The sequence below is a fragment of the Monodon monoceros genome, unplaced genomic scaffold (assembly GCF_005190385.1).
Source record: "Monodon monoceros isolate NGI ecotype Baffin Bay Population unplaced genomic scaffold, NGI_Narwhal_1 Super_Scaffold_9, whole genome shotgun sequence".
NCBI lineage: Eukaryota > Metazoa > Chordata > Mammalia > Artiodactyla > Monodontidae > Monodon > Monodon monoceros.
This window is the reverse complement of record NW_021703786.1, coordinates 9,910,241-9,934,533: the sequence shown is the minus strand read 5'-3', so window position 1 is coordinate 9,934,533 and position 24,293 is coordinate 9,910,241. Positions and strand designations below refer to the sequence as shown.

The window sequence follows — 24,293 nt, the reverse complement described above, 5'->3', positions numbered from 1 at the left end:
TGTTGTAAGTTCTTAGGTATTTAGAACGAGTTATTTCTATATCTGTTGTAAGTTTTCAGGTATTTAGAATGAGTTTTATAATATTTGCCATTTTCCCTATCTGTTATTACATATTCCATCAAACACTTGAGAATTAAGAAAATGTATTGGGAACTACATTACCACTTATAGTAATCTGGAAAGCCTTTCTTAACATTATGATTTAATATGTTCAGTATTTCATTTAGCAAATTGTTCTTTGGAACCACTAATTCTGAAAAGCAGTTGTTTTCACACTTGACACAAACATTAGAATACCTCTTTTACTTTGGGATTAATAGGCTGCTGTACATCTGAGGAACAGATCTGATATTACTGAAAATGAAAGGACATTCATACGTGTTTGATCTATGTGTGTAAGAAGAATAATGACATTTAAAGATGCGTACATATTTTTTTATGCATAGAATACTGAAATTTAAAGCATCTTGAGGTCCTTTAGCACCTTTATAGTCTCAGCTTATAAATGCAAAGGAATATAGGCTTAGAGGAGGTAGGGGAAATGTGGAGATGTTGGTCAGACGGTGCAAAGTTGCAGTTTTGTAAGATGTACGAGTCAGGGGACGTAATGTTCAGGCATGATGACTGCAGTTAATAATACTGTATTGAAGACTGGAAAAATAGATTTCAGATACTCTTATCACACACAGAAGGTAAGTCTGAGGAAGTGACTGTGGTAATCATTTCACCATATATATGTATATCAAATCTTCATGTTGTATACCTAAATGTATACAATAGTTACTAAAATATATTTAGAAAAGAAAATAAGTAATAAAGGTTTATAGAGGTTAAATGATTTACTCAACGTAGTTAGCAGGTAGGGTTGCAGAACCGTAACTGGCAACTAGGTCATTTACCCTCCACCTCAGTGTTCTTTGCAACATGTTTTGCTCTTTTTCATTTATAACAATTTGCGAAAGTTACTACAACATTTAAGTTCTGCTTTTCAGAATGCTAAGAATATTTATGTTTTTCTTACATAGAAAACCGAATACTAATAAAAAAAACCAGAGTTGCTTTGCTCTGAAATGGAAGGCAGTCACATAGGAACCGAGCAGACTTTAACAAACTGGTAGTTTATTAAAGATAAAAATTACAGGTTTTCAGAACAGACCTTTTATTTTCCTACTCATATTAAGTGCATGCTCTTATAATTTTCTAAAAATATTTATGATAATGTAAGGTATTAATATACTTAATGTGTATGGTCAGCCATAAATAGGTGTGTGAATGTACATATACTACATTTCAGACCAAAAATCGTGATAAAAATTCAGGAGATCTTGTTTTTGTATAATAATGTTCTGACCTGCATTTTCATTTACTGAATTTTTTTTTCTGTCTTCTGCAGATCAGTGGGGAAGCACAGGAGCTTTTTTCTGTTCGACATGGCCCAATTCGAGCAGCTAGAATCTTGCCTGCTCCACAGTTTGGTGAGTGTAGCCCTTAAGAAGAAACAGATCATTCAGAAAGAGGTTTCTCTTTTATTGGTCTTGGACAACAGACAGCAAGAATGATAACTAAAGTCTGTTTTCCTCCACGTGTCCGTACTCCTTCCCCTCCTCCCTCCAAGATAAACTCTTAGTTCTGTCAGTTGAGATGGAAATAGGTAATTTTAACCAATTCAGTATGGCCATTCACTTTCTGCTGCGGTTTTGATTTATCTTTGATCTCCATTTAGTTTCTGACATTGCTGGCTCTTTCTTGAAGCCCTCTTCTCTCTTGGTTTTCATGGCAGTGCTCTTCCCATATCCCTTCCTTGCTGACTGTGCCGCTTTTGTTATGTTTCTGGTTTAGCTTACTTCTGTGGGTATTCCCCAAGCCTCTGTTGTTCTCAGTGTCTTTGCTCCTCTTAGTTATACTTACTGCCTTGAAGAGCTTGGTTTTCACCATTATCTCGATTGTAGATGAGTCTGTTGTCTGTATTTACAGCTATGGCAGAAGTACAGTTTCGGGCTTTTGACCTTGGATCTCTGCTTTAATAAGGAAAACTTCGTAATGTTGTATTTAAATATTATGTATTTTTAAAATTAAAAAATCAGATATATGGTTAAATTACATCTGTTATTTGGAAGCGTAAGTAATTCCCAACTCTTTAATGATCTGAGCTTTCTAAGGGTTGTATTTTCTCTTTAATTTGCCTATGTTCACTCAGTAATGCTTTTGTATGTGCACTAAAAACAATCATATTAATATCATTTGCATACTTAAAGAGAGGATATTAAAATATTTTAATGCTATTATATTTTTAAAGTTTGTACAGAAGTTGGGAAATCTTCCTGATAATACTTCTTTATGCAGTTATGTCTCTACATTGGTGAGAATGATGTTTATTAAAATGTACTACTATTTGCATAACTAATGTTAGGGATTAATTTAATTATTAAATCTACTTAATTGAAATGGTAAGGGTGGAGGTAATAAGGCAACAATATCCTGCAGTCACGTGGAGATTTTTCCTTGTTATTGAACTGTATGGCATCTACAGTTATCAACTTTGTCTCTGCTTTACACTCTCTTTCTGTTTTCTGTTGCGTTTGTGTTTTGGTGAACTTTTTGACAAAGAAGATTGTTTTGGAATAACCAGCCTCACTGGATGGTTGGAATCAAGAAGAACTTTAGGGCTTCCCGGGTGGCGCAGTGGTTGAGAGTCCGCCTGCCGATGCAGGGGACGTGAGTTCGTGCCCCGGTCGGGGAGGATCCCACATGCCGCGGAGAAGTTAGGCCTGTGGGCCATGGCTGCTGAGCCTGCACGTCCGGAGCCTGTGCTCCGCAGCGGGAGAGGCCACAACAGTGAGAGGCCCGTGTACCACAAAAAAAAAAAAAAAGAGCTTTATTACTAAAGGACTCTGCCATGTCTTTGTTTCTTTTGTATGTAATTCACAGAGGCAGATTTTTCTCCTTTCATTTCATTTATGAAGTTCTTTTCTTTATGTCAATTATTTATTTTTTTAAAATTTATTTTATTTATTTATTTATTTTTGGCTGTGTTGGATCTTCGTTGCTGCAAGAGGGCTTTCTCTAGTAGTGGGCGGGGGCTACTCTTCGTTGAGGTGCGCGGGCTTCTCATTGCGGTGGCTTCTGTTGTTGCGGAGCACAGGGTTTAGGCACGTGGGCTTCAGTAGTTGTGGATCGTGGGCTCTAGAGCTCAGGCTCAGTAGCTGTGGCTCACGGAGTTAGTTGCTCCGCGATATGTGGGATCTTCCCGGACCAGGGCTCAAACCTGTGTTCCTGCATTGGCAGGCAGATTCTTAACGACTGCGCCACCAGGGAAACCCTATTTATTTTTTGTATTTTAATTTTTTTTTTGCCGCACTGCATGGCTTGTGGGATCATAGTTCCCCAACCAGAGATCGGACCTTGGCCCCCTGCGGTGGAAGCACGGAGTCCTACCCACTGGACCGCCAAGGAATTCCCCTCTTTATGCCAATTATTAATGTTCAACTTTTCTCAAATTTTTTACCTTGGGCAGAACTATATGAGAGAGTATAAAGCTTTAAAAGCTAATATTGCTAGTAGAATTTGAATTTGTTTAATTTACTTTGTCTAATTAAAAGAAAGATTTCTCCATCCACTATAATATACATTTATTTATTTATTTATTTAAAAAATTTTTTGGTTGTATTGGGTCTTCATTGCTGCATGCGGGCTTTCTCTAGTTGCGGCGAGCAGGCGCTACTCTTCATTGTGGTGGCTTCTCTTGTTGCGGAGCACGGGCTCTAGGCGTGTGGGCTTCAGTAGTTGCAGCACGTGGGCTCAAGCACTTGTGGCACACGGGCTCTGTAGTTGTGGCTTGTGGGCTCTAGAGCGCAGGCTCAGTAGTTGTGGCTCACGGGCTTAGTTGCTCTGCGGCATGTGGGATCTTCCCGGACCAGGGATCGAACCCATGTCCCCTGCGTTGGCGGGCATATTCTTAACCACTGTGCCACCAGGGAAATCCAACTATAATATACTTTTACATGCACTATAAGATACTTTAAATACACTATTTTTTAGATTTAAGATGTAATTTCACAAAACTTAATGTTGTATGACTTGCAGAAATTACGTGTTGCTTTTATTGTATTTAATTTTTTAGATTTGTTTTCATCAAACATGCAACTGATCAGATAAAATTTGTAATGGAAAATAGAATACCCCTTTCCTCTCTTCTGCCCGTTTTGCTTTTGCGCTCACTTTGGTGGGATAAGTCCTTTGGTAGCTTCCTGGAAAAGGATGTGTGGTAGATCTTGTTCATCTGAAGATGTCTTTATTTTTCTTTAATTCTTGATTGTTAATTTGTCTGGGTAAGAAATACTTGTTTGTAAGTAATGTTACTTCAGAAATTTGAAGGTATTGATCTAGTGTTATGGTTGAAGAATCTTAAGACATTTTGACACCTTTTTCTTTGTATATGGCTTGTTTTTTCCTCAGGAGCTAATAGAATGTTGGCTTTGTTCCCAGTGTTCCAAAATTTTGCACTGTTGTTTCTTGGTTCATATGTTTTTCTGGGCCTCTTTGATGTAGAAATGCAAGTAGTATAGTTATGAGAAAATTCTTTTTCTTTTTTTTTAATATCTTTATTGAAGTATAATTGCTTTACAGTGTTGGGTTAGTTTCTGCTGTACAACAAAGTGAATCAGCTATATGTATACCTAGATCCCCATATGCCCTCCCTCTTGAGCCTCCCTCCCACCCTCCCTATCCCACCCCTCTAGGTTGTCACAAAGCGTCAAGCAAGAAAATTCTTTAAACTACTTTTTTGATGGTTTCTTCTCTTAAGTTTTCCATGTTCTCTCTTTCTGGTACTTGTATTATTTGGCTGTTATATCCCCTAGAATGATTAATTAAAAAATAATTTCATCCCTGTTCTTTTTGGGAGATTGTCCCAATATGGATTACTAACTCTTCTTGAATAATTCTTTGCTGGGATGTCCCTGGTGGTCCAGTGGTTAAAACTCTGTGCTTTCAATGCAGGGGGTACGGGTTCAATCCCTGGTCGGGGAACTAAGATCCCACATGCCTTGTGGTGTGCCCCACCCGCCCCACAAAATGATTCTTTTCTGCTATCTTTTTTTCTTAACCTCTCCTCATGCCCAACACCTCCCTCCCTCCCTTCCTCTCTCTTTCCCTCCCTCCCTTCCTCCTTCCCTCTCCCTCTTTCCCTCCCCTTCTCTCTCCCTCCCTTCTTCCTTCCTTTCCTTTCTTCCTCCCTACTTCCCTCCCTCCCTCCCTACTTTCCTTCCTCCCTCCTTCCCTCCCTTCCTGTTTTTCTTTCTTGGTGTAATTTACATGTAAATATTACCAAATAGAATCCAGTGATCCATAAAAAATTTATACATCAGGACCAAGTAAAAGATATTCCAGGAATACAAGGTCGGTTAACATTTTGAAAATAAATCAGTGTAATTCACCATATTAGTAGAATGAAGAAGAAAACACAGTTGATCATCTCAATAGAAGTGGAAAAAACTTTGGCAAAATTTAATAGCCATTTAGGATTTAAAAAAAGCTTTTAGCAAATTAGAAGTAGAAAGAAACATCCTCAGTATGCTAAAGATAATCCATAAAAAATCTATAGCCAACATTATAATCAATAATGATATATTAAATATTGTACTTTCCTACTGAGTTTGGGATGGATCCTATCACTACTTCTATTCACCATTGAATTCAAGTCCTAGCCATTACAATAAGGCAAGAAAAATGAATAAGAGATGTAAATATTAGAAGGAAAGGTATAAAATCATCTTATTCATAGATAATTTGATTGTATATGTAGAAAATACAAAACAATCTACAAACTGTTAGAATTAAGAAGTGATTTTTTTAAAAAATTAATTTATTTTTGGCTGTGTTCGGTCTTCGTTGCTGTGTGCGGCCTTTCTCTAGTTGCGGTGAGTGGGGGCTGCTCTTTGTTGTGGTGTGCGGACTTCTCATTGCAGTGGCTTCTCTTGTTGTGGAGCACAGACTCTAGGTACGCGGGCTTCAGTAGTTGTGGCTTGTGGGCTCTAGAGTGCAGGCTGAGTAGCTGTGGCTCACGGGCTTAGTTGCTCCGCAGCATGTGGGATCTTCGCGGACCAGGGCTTGAACCCATGTCCCCTGCATTGGCAGGCGGATTCTTAACCACTGCCCCACCAGGGAAGCCCCAATTAATAAGTCATTAATAAGAGCTGTTGTAAAAGTCCTCAGGAAAATACTAGCAAACAGAATCCAATAGCACATTAAAAGGATCATACACCATGATCAAGTGGGATTTATCCCAGGAATGCAAGGATTCTTCAATATACACAAATCAGTCAATGTGATACACCATACTAACAAATTGGAGGATAAAAACCATATGATAATCTCAGTAGTTGCAGGAAAAGCTTTTGACAAAATTCAACATCCATTTATGATAAGAACTCTCAAGAAAGTAGGCATAGAGGGAACCTACCTCAACATAATAAAGGCCATATATGACAAACACACAGCCAACATTGTTCTCAATGGTGAAAAACTGAGACCATTTCCTCTAAGATCAGGGACAAAACAAGGTTGCGCATTCTCACCACTGTTATTCAACATAGTTTCGGAAGTGTTAGCCACAGCAATCAGAGAAGAAAAAGAAATAAAAGGAATCCAAATTGGAAAAGAAGAAGTAAAACTGTCACTGTTTGCAGATGACATGATACTATACATAGAAAATCCTAAAGATGCTACTAGAAAACTACTAGAGCTACTCAATGAATTTGGTAGAGTAGCAGGATACAAAATTACTGCACGGAAATCTCTTGCATTCTTATACACTAATGATGAAAAATCTGAACAGGAAATTAAGGAAACACTACCATTTACCACTGCAACAAAAAGAATAAAATACCTAGGAATAAACCTACTTAAGGAGACAAAAGATCTGTATGCAGAAAAGTATAAGACACCAATGAAAGAAATTAAAGGTGATACAAACAGATGGAGAGATATACCATGTTCTTGGATTGGAAGAATGAACATTGTGAAAATGACTATACCACCCAAAGCAATATACAGATTCATTGCAATCCCTATCAAACTACCAATGGCATTTTTCACAGACCTAGAACAAAAAATTGCACAATTTGTATGGAAACAGAAAAGACCCCGAATAGCCAAAGCAATCTTGAGAAAGAAAAAAGGAGCTGGAGGAATCAGGCTCCCAGACTTCAGAGTGTACTACAAAGCTACAGTAATCAAGAGAGTATGGCACTGGCACAAAAACAGAAATATAGATCAATGGAACAGGATAGAAAGCCCAGAGATAAACCCATGCACATATGGTCATGTTATCTTTGATAAAGGAGGCAAGACTATACAATGGAGAAAAGACAGCCTCTTCAATAAGTGGTGCTAGGAAAAGTGGACAGCTACATGTAAAAGATGAAATTAGAACACTCCCTAACACCATACATAAAAATAAACTAAAAATGGATTAAAGACCTAAATGTAAGGCCAGACACTGTAAAACCCTTAGAGGAAAACAGGCAGAACACCGTATGACATAAATCACAGCAAGATCCTTTTTGACCCACCTCCTAGAGAAATGGAAATAAAAACAAAAATAAACAAATGGGACCTAATGAAACCTAGAAGCTTTTGCACAGCAAAGGAAACCACAAACAAGACGAAAAGACAACCCTCAGAATGGGAGAAAATATTTGCAAATGAAACAACTGACAAAGGATTAATCTCCAAAATTTACAAGCAGCTCATGCAGCTCAATATGAAAAAAACAAACAACCCAATCCAAAAATGGGCAGAAGACCTAAATAGACATTTCTCCAAAGAAGATAGACAGATTGCCAACAAACACATGAAAAGATGTTCAACATCACTAATCATTAGAGAAATGCAGATCAAAACTACAATGAGGTATCACCTCACACCGGTCAGAATGGCCATCATCAAAAAATTTACAAACAATAAATGCTGGAGAGAGTGTGGAGAAAAGGGTAACCTCTTGCACTGTTGGTGGGAATGTAAATTGGTACAGCCACTATGGAGAACAGTATGGAGGTTCCTTAAAAAACTAAACATAGAACTACCATATGACCCAGCAATCCCACTACTGGGCATATACCCTGAGAAAACCATAATTCAAAAAGAGTCATGCACCACAATGTTCATTGCAGCACTATTTACAATAGCCAGGACATGGAAGCAATCTAAGTGCCCACTGACAGAAGAATGGATACAGAAGATGTGGCACATATATACAATGGAATATTACTCAGCCATAAAAAGAAAGGAAATTGAGTTATTTGTAGTGAGGTGGATGGACCTAGAGTCTGTCATACAGCGTGAAGTAAGTCAGAAAGAGAAAAACAAATACCGTATGCTAACATATATATGGAATCTAAGAAAAAAAAAAAAAGGCATGAAGAACCTAGGGGCAAGATGGGAATAAAGACACAGACCTACTAGAGAATGGACTTGAGGATATGGGGAGGGGGAAGGGTAAGCTGTGACAAAGTGAGAGAGTGGCATGGACATATATACACTACCAAATGTAAAACAGCTAGTGGGAAGCAGCTGCATGGCACAGGGAGATCAGCTTGGTGCTTTGTGACCACCTGGGGGGGGGATAGGGAGGGTGGGAGGGAGACGCAAGAGGGAGGGTGTATAGGGATATACTTATGCATATAGCTAATTCACTTTGTTATACAGCAGAAAATAACACACCACTGTGAAGCAATTATACTCCAATAAAGATGTTTTTTAAAAAATAGAGCTGTTGCATACCAGAGTCATTAGATCTTTGGTGAACTGATTCCCTTACAGTGTATTTTTCCAGCATTATTTTCAGCCGTCACCAGTATCCCCTATCTAAGCCTTCCTCTCCCCAACAACGCTCACTCCTTTGTGATAGTTTTTTTTGTGTGTGTGTGTGATAGTTTTTTTGAACTTTCGTTTCCTCAAGTGATCCATCTTCTTTCTTTCAGACCTTTTCATTTGCTATTTCCTCTTCTAGAATACTCATGTCCTAACCCTTCTTTCTTGTTTTCTGATGTCAGTAGTATGTGCTCCCATGGGATTTACTGGTTTTTTATTTTAGTTACTCAGTTGCCTCTTAATTGCTAGGTTTATAGACTGTTTTCATATTTTCAGTACCTAACAGAGTACTTGGTACAAGGTGTTAATAAATATTTGAATGTTGCTGCATGGTATAATGTTTTGAAGGTTATGATCTAGAAGAAAAGCAATTTTTCTTTCTGTAGGTGATTCTGTGCAAAGTCTGTCTCTTAACTAAAAGCAGAAAAACTGAAGGATTTGGATGTTCTTTTACACTGTAGAAGGTCATTATTGTATTTAATGGGCATTTACTCCCAACGACACAGTTTGTTCTTCCCTATATTCTCATGGTCACTAACAATCATTGATTACGTTTTTAATGAACCTACACTTGCTTTAGAATTTTTTTCAGTGCAGTCTTCCAGGGAGCTATGACCAATCAATTGGTATTCTCATGTCAGATAAAAGCTGTTATTATCTTTCAAATCTGTCTTTTTAGAACTTAATGCCAAGTAAATTCTTCTTCCTTGTTACTCTTAGGAGCCATAGTGGTTTTTAGTAACTCAGTACCTCACTTGTGAAATAGAATACAGCAATATGTGTGATTTAATATATAAGTTAAATTTAATATAAGTTAAAAATTTTATATGACTATAGATTTTGTGCTAATAATGCTTATTTCTGAGGAATGGGATCAGAGGACATATACATTTTAGTATGTTTTAAATTCCTTAATATAAAGACCATACAATTAATTCTAACCAGCTAAAGTATTCATTATAAAAATTCAAGGAATACTGAAATGTAGAAAGTGAAAATTCACGTGATTCTGTTATTAGGGATAAACCCAGGTTACCTCTTTACTTTCCTTCTTTTCTCTCTTTACTCAGATACTGAGCATGTATTGACAGCTTAGAGTATGTATTTCCTGTTTTTTTCCCCCTAAGCTATTCATACATGCACGAAAGTAACTTGTAGTAGTATGAACAGGACCTGATTCAAGTTCTTTACATGTATTATATATATTTGCTATTGATGTGTATATGTAGGTTTTTTCATAAACAGTTTATATTATGAATGTCTTTCCATTTCAAAACTTTCAACATTGCTAAAAATTATGTCATTCCATTGTATAAACATTTATATTAATTTTAACCTTTTCCCTATAACAGGTTATGTAGTTATATGCTTCTGTATATGTACATTTAAAAAATACACAAGGAATTATAAATATTTTCAGGATAATTCCTAGAAGGGGAATTACTGGGTAAAAGAATGTATACATGTAAAATTTTGATACATGTTGTAAAATTGCTTCTCAGAGAGAATATGTTGTCATTTATATATGAGAATTCCTTTTTTTCCCCCAATTCTGTCCTCTACTGGCTATTATGAATCTTTTCAGTCTTGGCCTGTGTGATGGAGGAAAATCCTATTCTTGCAATTTTTCTGTCTTTGAGTGCTAGGAAGATTGGAAAAATCTTCATATTTTTGCTGTTTATTCTCATAATACCATGCTTGTTTGTACTCTTTGCTCTTCTCTTACTGATTTCAGCTCTCTACTAGATGATTCTTAGTGAAATATTATCATGGATATGTGTCCTGTAGACTTCCTGTGTAGTTTGCAACCTATCTTGTTATTTGGTGAAATCTATCAGTTTTTTATGTTATATATATCTTTAGTTTCACAAAAAGAAAAACTGCATATTTTACCATGTCATTTCAAATCATGACTCTCTTTGAATGTTGTAATTTTTTTCTTTTTTTAATGTTTTCTTTTTCTATTATATCTTCTTGATTGTTTCTTGCCAACCTCTGATTTTCATAGCTTTTGGGGGAAATCTCTCCTTTATTATGGTCTTTCCCTTACTATAATATGTTCCTTTGGAATCACAGGAACAGTGATTTATTAATCATTGCATTCTCTGCAGTGCCTTGCATAATATGTGGAATATATATGGGTGGTGCCCCCGAAATGAATTTATCCAGTATTTTATAAAAGAGAAACTAGAACTCCACTTTTGTATAAAGTTTTTTTCTCTTTTTTCTTTTAGTCATTTATCAGTGACCAAATGGATAGCGCTGCTTTTGACTCTGAGTTTATAACTCTATTAGGAATTATCTTAGCCTTGTGCTTATGCTGTTTGCTTATTGATTATGGAGTAGACGATCATTTTGGCCTCTCACCTGAACCAGATTTCTTAGAAATGCAGATTGAACCTTACTCGTTATCCTTAGGAGTCCAATATACTGAGTATCTGAACTTCCTTGTTTTAGAGCAAATTCTTATAAACTAGTGCCTTTACTCTGGGAATAGACAGACTCTGTGGAGATACAGTTTCCTCAAGTGCCTGTGAACCAAAATCTTAATACTCATCCAAAACACTGGGTAGCCAACTTGGCTTATTCCTTCTAGCTTATTTTGTTATTACTTACTACTGGAAAGGTACTATTGTTTTTTGTTCTGCTGCGCACGGAATTCACAGTTTCACATCTTAAAATATTAAAAGGTTTTAAAATAACCCCAAGATCCAACCCATTTTTCCCTTAGTGGAGTGTAAATGCCATGTATTTTCTGAAGCTTGTAATATTGTAAACAGCCCACCCATGCAGTCAATAATACTAATTGTTGCTGACTTTTTATGATATGAATGGCTTAAGTTATTTTTTAGAAGCAAATATGAGTAGAACACCTTTAGAATTGTTAAACTTTTTCTCATTTTCGTTTTTTGGGGGGGATATATTTTCATATAGGGTGCACTTTTTGTGTGTTGAATTTTCATTACTTTTCTCAATGTACAAGTTACCTCTTTCATCCTCTTCAAGCAAGTTAAATGTGGCTTTTGTCACATTCAAGGAAGAGCTCTTTGATTTGTTCAGTCATATCAATTCAGAAATTCTGCTTAACTTTTCCAGAACGGTTTGCCATAAGTTTTTCTTTACTGTAAAAATGTAATAACTATGGTTAAACAAGTAAATCTTTACACACACTCACAGTCTGTTCATCCAAAACACTAGCAACCTTCCAAAAGTAGGCCAACTGACATTTGCTTACAGTCATCACCAGTATTTTGCAAAGAGGAATCAGGCTTATCGACATTTTAAATGGCCAAACTATGAGATTTAGGGCTTCCCTAATGTTTTCTGCTCTAATTACTTCTCAGTTTGCTTTGTGTATGTTTTTCATAACACCTAGTCCTTATCAGTGGAGCCTTTATCACTTGGGATTGTTTAGATTTTTACAAAATTTTGCTAAGCCCATTATTCAGATAAATTATAACTTGGGAACATTTGTTCTGTTCACTATCAATTTATTTAATATTTTTGGTCAGAGAACAGTGTTTCTGATAGAGAATGTTTGCTTTAGAAGTGCTGCTTTTTTAGTTTAAAATTTTTTTTTAGTTTTTGGTGATGTCATGGTATTAGAGAAATTGATTTAAGAGTATTCTCAGTTTATACCTAAATATTTGATCCCTGTAGTTAGGGACTTTTCATATGAGGGCTGTAGTGCGTGGGAAGTATACTGAACAGAAAAGAGAGGAAGTAAATTGATAAATCAAGTGTATAATATTGCTTAGTATTTTTCAGATAAAATTCTAGGTTGATAATAAGCATTATCACCACTTTACCGCTGTTCTGCAAGGTGAATGCCATGACACATAGTTGATAAGTGATCCAGCTGGAAATTGAACTTTAAAGCTCGCTCCTTAATAATTTAGGCCTCACTGTGTCCCATTATATGATTTTTCCATTATTACAGGGAAGCACTTTTACCAAATTCAGGTGTTTCTAGGCTGTGTCTCTGACAGCAGGAATCAAACAGTTGTGTATCAGTTGAAATGTGTAAAAAGTAGCTCTGTTTTCTCTGTGTTTTCATCCACTTTTGAAGGTCTAAAATGTCTTCAGTTGTGTCTTCATTATATTTGGAGCCCTTGGTTGTTTAGTCTAGTGGTGAAGAGCATTGAAAATAGTCAATATCGGGACCAATATATAGGAAAGCTATTATCCTACATTAGTGTATTTAAAATTTTAAGCTGTTGGGATAAAGTATGTCACAGAGACAGCTGTAATGTATTTAAGTTACATTCACCCTAAATTAAATCAGCCCTTTAAAAGAAACGTTGGTTCCCTTTACAGGACTTGGTATAAACTATTAAAAGTACATCAAAAGGATTAGTGACGGATATCTCGAATCAGATAAAAACAAAGGTGTAACATGAAGCAACTAAATTACATGTGAGCTTAATGATTCTGACCCAAATAAACAGACTTGTAATGGAGATGCTGATTATTATCAGTACAGCTTAAATGCTTTTTTACTTTAGAACTATAAAGAAGATTGTAGGAGTCTTAGTGAATTGGACAAATTATGGTCTTGGAAATCTGTGTTTATTTATCACAACACATTCCTAGGTGTGAAAGTGAAAACTCATAATTTTCTAAATAATAGTTATTTTGAAGTAAGTCTTTTAGTGACTTCCCTGGTGGTCCAGTGACTAAGACTCCATGCTCCCAATGCAGGGGGCCTGGGTTCCATCCTTGGTTAGGGAACTAGATCCCACATGCTGCAACTAAGAATTTGTATGCCGCAGCTAAACATCCTGCGTGCTGCAATTAAAACCCGACATGGTTAAATAAATAATATATATGAAAGTCTTTTTTTTTTTAATATCTTTATTGGAGTATAATTGCTTTACAGTTGTGTGTTAATTTCTGCTTTATAACAAAGTGAACCAGTTATACATATACATATGTTCCCATATCTCTTCCCTCTTGCGTCTCCCTCCCTCCCACCCCTCCCTATCCCACCCCTCTAGGTGGTCACAAAGCACCAAGCTGATCTCCCTGTGCTATGCGGCTGCTTCCCACTAGCTATCTGTTTTACCTTTGGTAGTGTATATATGTCCATGCCACTCTCTCACTTAGTCACAGCTTACCCTTCCCCCTTCCCATATCCTCAAGTCCATTCTCCAGTAGGTCTCTGTCTTTATTCCCGTCTTGCCCCTAGGTTCTTCATGCCCTTTTTTTTTTCCTTAGATTCCATATATATGTGTTAGCATACGGTATTTGTTTTTCTCTTTCTGACTTACTTCACGCTGTATGACAGACTCTGGGTCCATCCACCTCACTACAAATAACTCAATTTCCTTTCTTTTTATGGCTGAGTAATATTCCATTGTATATATGTGCCACATCTTCTTTATCCATTCATCTGTTGATGGACACTTAGGTTGCTTCCATGTCCTGGCTATTGTAAATAGAGCTGCAATGAACATTGTGGTGCATGACTCTTTTTGAATCATGGTTTTCTCAGGGTATATGCCCAGTAGTGGGATTGCTGGGTCATATGGTAGTTCTATGTTTAGTTTTTTAAGGAACCTCCATACTGTTCTCCATAGTGGCTGTACCAATTTACGTTCCCACCAACAGTGCAAGAGGGTTCCCTTTTCTCCACACTCTCTCCAGCATTTATTGTTTGTAAATTTTTTGATGATGGCCATTCTGACCGGTGTGAGATGATATCTCATTGTAGTTTTTTTTTTTTTTTTCGGTACGCAGGCCTCTCACTGTTGTGTCCTCTCCCGTTGCGGAGCACAGGCTCCGGACGTGCAGGCTCAGCGGCCATGGCTCACGGGCCCAGCCACTCCGTGGCATGTGGGATCTTCCCAGACGGGGGCACGAACCTGTGTCCCCTGCATCGGCAGGCGGACTCTCAACCACTGCGCCACCAGGGAAGCCCTCATTGTAGTTTTGATTTGCATTTCTCTAATGATTAATGATGTTGAGCATTCTTTCATGTATTTGTTGGCAATCTGTGTATCTTCTTTGGAGAAATGTCTATTTAGGTCTTCTGCCCATATTTGGATTGGGTTGTTTGTTTTTTTGATATTGAGCTGCATAAAGCTGCTTATAAATTTTGGAGATTAATCCTTTGTCAGTTGCTTCATTTGCAAATATTTTCTCCCATTCTGAGGGTTGTCTTTTCGTCTTGTTTATGGTTTCCTTTGCTGTGGAAAAGCTTTTAAGTTTCATTAGGTCCCATTTGTTTATTTTTGTTTTTATTTCCATCTCTCTAGGAGGTGGGTCAAAAAGGATCTTGCTGTGATTTATGTCATAGAGTGTTCTGCCTATATTTTCCTCTAAGAGTTTGATAGTGTCTGGCCTTACATTTAGGTGTTTAACCCATTTTGAGTGTATTTTTGTGTATGGTGTTAGGGAGTGTTCTAATTTCATACTTTTACATGTACCTGTCCAGTTTTCCCAGCACCACTTATTGAAGAGGCTGTCTTTTCTCCACTGTATATTCTTGCCTCCTTTATCAAAGATAAGGTGACCATATGTGCATGTGTTTATCTCTGGGCTTTCTATCCTGTTCCATTGATACATATTTCTGTTTTTGTGCCAGTACCATACTGTCTTGATTAATGTAGCTTTGTAGTATAGTCTGAAGTCAGGGAGCCTGATTCCTCCAGGTCCGTATGAAAGTCTTTTAAAGGATTTGTCTTTATTAGAAATAATTTACCTGCAATGAAGCTCATCAATTATAAGTATAAAATTTGATGAGGTTTGCCAGATGGATACCGTTATGTAACTACTACCACAATCAAAACACAAAGCCATTTATCACTGTAAGAAGTCCCCTTTTCTACTTTACATCCAGTAAAATGGCTATATCCAAAAGAGAAATAATAACAAGTGTTGGTGAGATGTGGACTAATTGGGACTTTCATATATGGCTTATGCAAATGTAAGATAGTACAGCCACTGGAAAATAGCTTGACAATTCCTTAAAATGTTAAATACAGAGTTACCATATGACCCAGTAATTCCACTCCTAGGTGTATAGCCAATAAAAATGAAAACAAACACCTATACAAAAACTTGTGCATGAATATTTATAGCAGCATTATTCATATTAGTCAAAAGGTAGAAACAATCCAGATGTCTGTTAACTGATAAAGAGAATGTGGTATAACCGTACAATGGAATATTACTTGACCATATAGAATTGAAGTTCTGATAAATGCTCTAACATGATGAATCTTGAAAACATTATGCTAATTAAAAAAACTCAGCTATAAAAGGCCACAAGTTATTGATTTCATTTTATATGAAATATCCAGAATAGGCAGATTCATAGAGAATGAAAGCAGATTAGTGGTTTCCTGGGGTTGGGAGATTGAGAGGTTGGGGAATGACTGGTAATGTATAAAGGTTTTTAATTTTTTGGGCTGATAAAAATGTTCTAAAATTAATTATGGTAATAGCTGCACAACTCTGTAAATATGCTAGGAACCATTGAACTGTACATATTGTAATCTGCTTAATGTAAAAGTCCCCTTGTATCCTTGTAACTGGCCCCAACTTGGGGTCCCAAAACCACTAATATGATTTATGTCTCTATTGTTTCTGCCTTTTTGGAATTTGAAAAAAATGGGATATATAACATTTATATGTGGTTGGTTTCTTTCATTTCACATAATGCTTTTGAGAATCATAGCTGTTGTTGTGTGTTTCAGTTTAGTTGTTCATTCCTTTTTAAAATTTGTGAGTAGTATTCCATTGTCTGGATATACTCTAACTTGTTTTTCCTTTCATCAGTGAATGGTTATTTGGATTATTTCCAGTTTTGTCTCTTATGCATAAAGCTCCTCTGAATAGTTGCTTGTGTATATATGTTTTCATGTCTCTTGGGTCAGCATTTAGGAGTGAGATTACTGGGTCCTATAGTAAGTTAGGCTTAATTTTATAAGCAAATACCAAATTGCAATTCTAAAGTAGCTATTCTGATTTGCATTCCCACCAGCAGTGTTCCATTTTCCCTAATGATAAATGATACTGATCATGTTTTCTTCTGCTTATTTACCATTTTATTATTTTTTTATAAAATTGCTCTTAAAATATTGCCCATTTTAATGTTTTTTTTTTATTACTGAGTTGTAAGAGTTCTATATATATTTTAGGTATATATTTTAGGTAGAAGTTCTATATATATTTTAGATAAATGTAAAATATGTACAAAGATGTGTTCCTTCATGTGGCTCACCTTAATGGGCTTTGGAAAAAAAAAAGACTTTTTCGAGCAGCCTTAGGTTCATAGCAAACTAGAGCAGAAGGTACATAGATTTCTCTATACCCTCCTTACCTCCCATTATCAACATCCATGCTTTTCCTCCCCCAGGTTGATTAGGTGGCCAGGCTGAGGAGGGAGGCTTGGGGCTGATGCTCGGTACCCCGTGTTCACTGGTCCATGTATGGGATGTGGATTGAACAGGTTAAGATGGGATAACATTTTATAGTGATTTGACTAAGATATCATACTACAGAATCTGAAAAAAATTGGTAGAGACAATTTTATTTACAAAGCAGAAATAGAGACACAGATGTAGAGAACAAATGTATGGATACCAAGGGGGAAAGCGGGGGTGAGATGAATTGGGAGATTGAGATTGACATATATACACTACTGATACTATGTATAAAATAGATAACTAATGAGAACCTACTGTACAGCACAAGGAACTCTACTCAATGCTCTGTGGTGACCTAAATGGGAAGGAAATCCAAAAAAAGAGGGGATGTATATATATGTTTAGCTGGTTCACTTTGCTGTACAGTAGAAACTAGCACAACATTGTAAAGCAATTATACTCCAATAATAATAAAAAACCCTGGAAAACCCCAAAACGAAAAGCAAACAACAAAAAAATAGTAGATGGCCGATCTCCCAATTCGTCCCACCACCACTCTCACCCCCACCACTTTCCCCCCTTGGTGTCCATATGTTTGTTCTCTACATCTGTGTCTCTATTTCTGCCCTGCAAACTGATTCATCTGTACCATTTTCTATATCTTTCTATTATTAATTTCTAATTTAATCCCATTTTTATCAGAAGGCATAGTTTATATGATTCCAGTCCTGTTAAGTGTTTTGCGATTTGTCTTATGTCCCTGAATATGGTCTATCTTGTTCCCTTCTTCTGTATCCTTACTGGTTGTCTTTCTGCTTCTTCTATCAGTTATAGGAGATGGTTGTTGAGATCTTCCATAATAATAGTTAGTGAATTCTTTTAATTTTATCAGTTTTTGCTTTTATGTGTTTTACCACTCTGTTACTGGGAGCAAAAACATTTAGGATGGTGAAGTCTTCTTTATGTGTTGATCTGTTTGTTTTTAGTGAAATCCCTGGTAATATTCCTTGCTCTGAAACCCACTTTTCCTGTTATTAATGTAGACACTGTTGCTTTCTTTTTACTAGTGATGGTATGATATATCTCTTGTGATCTTTTTTACTTTTAACCTTTGATTTTCTTTATATGTGAAATGCATTTCTTGTAGGCAGCATATAATTGTGTCTTGCTTTTTTATCCAACATTGCACTCTGATTATAATTGTGTTTTAGACCATTTACGTGTAACGTTTGTATTACAGGATTTAAATTATAAAATGATTCCACTTTATCTCCTGTGTTCTATTAATTGTCTCGTTTTGTTTTTAGTGGTAATTTAGGATTTAAAATATATATCTATAATTCATCACAACCTACCTTCAAGTAGTATTATACCATTTCATATATTGTATAAAAATCTGAAATACATAACAACAATAAAAAATGTGATTGAAAAATGGGCAAAGAACTTGAATAGACATTTCTCCAAAGAAGATATGCAAATGGCCCATAAGCACGTGAAAAGATGCTCAACATCATCATTAGGGAAATGCAAATCAAAACCACAAAGAGATACCACTTCACATCCATTAGAATGGCTAGAATAAAAGAAAAGAAAAGAAAAGAACTGCACAGAAAATGAAATGTTGGTGAGGATGTGGAAAAATTGGAATCCATGTGCTTTGGTAGTGTAGCCACTGTGAAAAGTGGAATGGTGGTTTCTCAAAAACGTGGATTTGTGAAAAAAATTGGTTATTTATTTAGAATATATAGATATTCTAAAATAGGATATATAGATATATCTTTTAATAGATTTTATTTTTTAGAATAGTTTTAAGCTCACAGAAATATTGAGCAGAAAATATAGAGTTCCCATATATTCCCTGAAATGAGAGTTCCTGTTGCTCCACATCCTCATGAGCATTGATCATATCAATCAGTGTTCTACTACCTGTGTTATGGTATTTCATTGTTTGAATTTGTTTTCCATGATAACATATGATGGGACACATCTTTTTTTTTTTTCAGTTAACATATAAAATGTCACTAGGAATAAAATAATCAGTTTTGGCTTTTCATCTGTTCTCTTTTTTAAAAAATTTTTTAATTTAATTTTTTTATACAGCAGGTTCTTATTAGTCATCAATTTTATACACATCAGTATATACATGTCAATCCCAATCGCCCAATCCATCACACCACCCCCCCACGGCTTTCCCCCCTTGGTCTCCATACATTTGTTCTCTACATCTGTGTCTCAATTTCTGCCCTGCAAACCGGTTCATCTGTACCATTTTTCTAGGTTCCACGTATATGCATTAATATACGATATTTGTTTTTCTCTTTCTGACTTACTATGCTCTGTATGACAGTCTCTAGATCCATCCACGTCTCTACAAATGACCCAGTTTCATTCCTTTTCATGGCTGAGTAATATTCCATTGTATATATGTACCACATCTTCTTTATCCATTCGTCTGTTGATGGGCATTTAGGTTGCTTCCATGACCTGGCTATTGTAAATAGTGCTGCAGTGAACATTGGGGTGCATGTGTCTTTTTGAATTGTGGTTTTCTCTGGGTATATGCCCAGTAGTGGGATTGCTGGATCATATGGTAATTCTATTTTTAGTTTTTTAAGGAACCTCCATACTGTTCTCCATAGTGGCTATATCAATTTACATTCCCACCAACAGTGCAAGAGGGTTCCCTTTTCTCCACACCCTCTCCAGCATTTGTTGTTTGTAGATTTTCTGATGATGCCCATTCTAACTGGTGTGAGGTGATATCTCATTGTAGTTTTGATTTGCATTTCTCTAATAATTAGTGATGTTGAGCAGCTTTTCATGTGCTTCTTGGCCATCTGTATATCTTCTTTGGAGAAATGTCTGTTTAGGTCTTCTGCCCATTTTTGGATTGGATTGTTTGTTTTTTTTATATTGAGCTGCATGAGCTGTTTATATATTTTGGAGGTTAATGGGACACATCTTTTCATATGCTTATTTGCCATCTATATGTCTTCTTTGGTGAGGTATCTGTCAGATCTTTAGCCCAGGTTGTTTCTTTTCTTGTTGTTGAGTTCTAAGAGCTCTTTGTATATTTGAGATAACTGTGCATGTGTATAATATTTTTTCCCAGTCCATGGCTTGTCTTATTCTCCTCACAGTGTCTCTTGTAGAACATATTAAAATGTTGTTTTCCTCTTTCCTACATGTATTTTAGCTTACTTGATGCTGTCTCACAACTCACTGATGCTGTGTTCATTATTTTCCTGTCTTTTTTTCCCATTTTGTGTTTCCAGTAGTTTCTATTGCTGTCTCTGCATATTTCCTGATCTTTTTTTTTTTTTGCATTATCTAATATATCATTAACCTATCCAGTGTATTTTTCATTTCAGACACTGCATTTTTCATTTTTAGAAGTTGTGTGTGTGTGTGTTTCTGTATGGAGAGATCTCCCATGTATTATTTAAAAAAATATTTATTTATTTAGGCTGTGCCAGGCCTTAGTTGTGGCATGCGGGATCTTTAGTTGCAGCATGCAGACTCTTAGTTGCAGCATGCGTGCAGGATCTAGTTCCCTGACGAGGGATCGAACCCAGGCTCCCTGCATTGGGAGCATAGAGTCTTAGCCACTGGACCACCAGGGAAGTCCCTCCCATGTCTTTTTAACATGTTCACATTCTCTTCTACCTTCTTGAGTAAATGGAGTATGCTTATCAGAGAGTTTAAATGTCAGCCTGTTCTATGGAAAGATATACTGTGTTTGTGGATTGGAAGAATTAAAATTGGTAAAATGACCATGCTACCCAAAGCAATCTATAGATTCAGTGCAATACCTGTCACAATACCAATGACATTTTTCACAGAACTAGGACAAATAATTTTAAAATATGTATAGAAACACAAACGACCTTGAACAGCCAAAACAGCCTTGAGAAAGAAGAACAGAGCTGGAGGTATCACACTTGCTGACTTCAGACTATACTACAAAACTTCAGTAATCCAAACAGTATGGTACTGGCACAAAAACAGACATAGATCAGTGGAACAGAATAAAGGCCGAGAAATAAACCCATGCGTTTTTGGTCAATTGATCAGTGACAGAGGAGGCAAGTATATACAGTGGAGTAAAGATAGTCTCTTCAATAAGTGGCACTGGGAGAACTGGACAGCTACATGTAACAGAATGAAATTAGAACATTTTCTCACATCATATGCAAAAGTAAGCTCAAAATGGATTAAAGACCTAAATGTAAGACTCAAAACCATAAACACTCATTGACATAAATTGTAGCAATATTTTTTTGTATCTGTCTCCTAAAGTAAAGGAAATAGAAGCAAAAATAAACAAATGGGACCTAATTAAACTTAAAGGCTTTTGCACAGCAAAGGAAACCATTGACGGAATGAAAGAAAACCTACTGAATGGGAGAAATGATATGCAATGATATGACGGATAAGGGGTTAATATCTAAAATATATAAACAGCTCATACAACTCAACATAAAAAAAGCAAACAACCCCATTAAAAAATGGACAGAAGACCTGAATAGACATTTTCTCAGAGAAGATGTACAGATGGCCAACAGGCACATGAAAAGTTGCTCAACATCATCAGTCATCAGAGAAATGCAAATCAAAACCACAAAACCTCATGCCTCTCAGAATGGCTGCCATAAAAAATGCCACAAATAACAAATGTTGGTGAGAAAAGGGAATCCTTGTACACTGTTGGTGGGAATGTAAGTTGGTGCAGCCACTATGGAGAACAGTATGGAGGTTCTTCAAAAAACTAAAAATAAAACTACCATATGATCCAGCAATTCCACTCCTAGGTATATATCCAGAAAAACAAAATAAAACAAAAACACTAATTCAAAAAGATTCATGCACCCCAGTGCAGTGTTCACAGCAGCACTATTTATAGTAGCCAAGATATAGAAGCAGCCTAAGTGTCCATCAACAGATGAATGGATAAGGAAGATGTGGATATACATGTACACACGCACACGCACACACACACACACACAGACACAATGAAATTTTGCCATTTGCAGCAACATGATTGGACTTAGAGGGTATTATGCTTAGTGAAATAAGTCAGACAGAGAAAGACAAATGCTATACAATACCACTTCTATCTGGAATGTAAAAAATACAATAGTGAATATAACAAACAAAAGCGGACTTACAAATATAGAGAACAAACTAGTGGTTACCGGTGGGGAGGGGCAAGATAGGGTTAGGGTATTAAGAGTTACAAGCTAGTAGGTATAAAATAAGCTGCAAGGAGATACAAACTACTGTATATAAAATAGATAAACAACAAGGTTCTACTGTATAGCACAGGGAACTATATTCAATATCTTGTAATAAACTATAATGGAAAAGAATCTGAAAAAGAATATGTATATATATGTATATATAACTGAATCATTTTGCTGCACACTAGAAACTAACACAACATAGTAAATCAACTATACTTCAATTTAAAAAAATTAAGCTACAAGGATATATTGTACAGCATGGGGAATATAGCCAATATTTTATAATTATATTGTGAATCACTATATTATGAATTGCTGTGTTGTACCCCTGAAACTTATATAATGTTGTAAATCAAGATTACCTCAATAAAAAAAAAGTCGATCTGTTTTATCAATTGATTGATCTTCTAATTGTGGGTCAGAATTTCTTGCTTATTTGCATGCTTTGAAACATTTCTTTGGATGACACACTTTGTGAATTTTATGTTGCTCAGGGCTGGTATTTTGTATTCCTTTAAATATTTTTGGACTTGGTTCTGGGATATAGTCAAATTACTCAGTTTTTGTTTTGTATGTCTGGGACAGTCTTTAGCCTAGGGCAGGAGTGTGCTAACATTTTCTTAAAGGGTCAGCTAGGAAATATTTTAGGCTTGTGGGGTTTTTATTTGTAGATAAAGAAAAATAAATTGGGTTTGGATTTTGTTTGCAAGATAGTTTAAATTTTAATGTGTCTTTGGAGAAGCTGAATCTTAGATCCTTTAAAAGGTGCAAGCATTTTTAGAGTTATTGTAGTTTTAATTGTGCTTTCTTCTCTCTGGTGCTAGATGTAGTAGAAAAAGAAAATGATAGAAACACCAAGGGATTCTTTTTTTCTTTTGATTTTGTGAATAGTTAAAGGAGGCTTGAACTTTCTCTCTCCTCTTACTATTATCAAGGGACTACTATGATTCTTGCCTTATAGAGAATGGCTTTTCTTTCTTTCTTTTTTCTTTGCCTGTGATGCTTTTAATCTTAAAAAACAAGAGGACTGGGCCTCAGTTGTTATCATTTGAATATCTTCTTGGTACCTACTGTTTAACCTAGTTTTCACTGAAATTTTACCTCTTGTTGCTTTTATTGTGTCTTCCAGTTTTTATGTATATATGTGTTCACTTTGGAAGTATTTTGGAATTTCCATTATTTCACCTGTGGAACATGGAAAGAATCTGAGGCCAGGTGAATTTATATAGCTTCATAGTTTACAGCAACAGCCAGACACATGAACTAATCAAAACTCTCAAATTGTATAATACAAAAATAAAAACTACAACTCTGTGTGTGTGTGTCTGCAAAGGAGTGAGAAGCACAAAATTTAGGAGAATGGCTACCCAGCAGTGGGTGGCTGACAGGGTTTAGGATGTATGAGTCTATGTTAGTAAATGGAAATTACTGGTAATGTTATACTTCTCATCTTGGATGATGGGTTCATAGGTATTTATTATATTATTAAAATATAAAGAAGAGGTCCAAGCATTCAACGTTGAAGTGAGCCAAGAATTATTAATGGTCTAGTTCTTTGTATTTGGGACCTTAGGTGGGAGGAGAAAGATGCAAGCAAGAGAAACCATATTCAGCAGTCTTTACTGGGTCAGAAGTGGAAATCAGAATTAAAAGTTTATAGTGAAGAAATAAAAGAGAGGGATATTTCTCTTTGTATGTATTTTGCCTTGGGAGATTTTCTTATATAAAGATGTGTTACTTAAAGATGCTAATATTTTAAATTTAACAGTATTAAATCAGTTCTGCATTTTCAAAGTACTGTACT

At 36.0% G+C, this 24,293-nt stretch overlaps 1 protein-coding gene across 8 annotated transcripts in view; it reads left to right on the top strand.

Annotated features, from left to right (window-relative positions):
* The window catches only part of BCAS3 (BCAS3 microtubule associated cell migration factor), a 578,108-nt gene that overhangs the window by 45,421 nt on the left and 508,394 nt on the right, over window positions 1-24,293 (top strand). For all 8 annotated transcript variants that reach the window (XM_029211565.1, XM_029211568.1, XM_029211573.1 and 5 more), the window contains one exon: window positions 1,394-1,475. In XM_029211565.1, coding sequence (XP_029067398.1) covers window positions 1,394-1,475 — 82 coding nt within the window. The remainder of the gene's footprint in view (window positions 1-1,393; window positions 1,476-24,293) is intronic.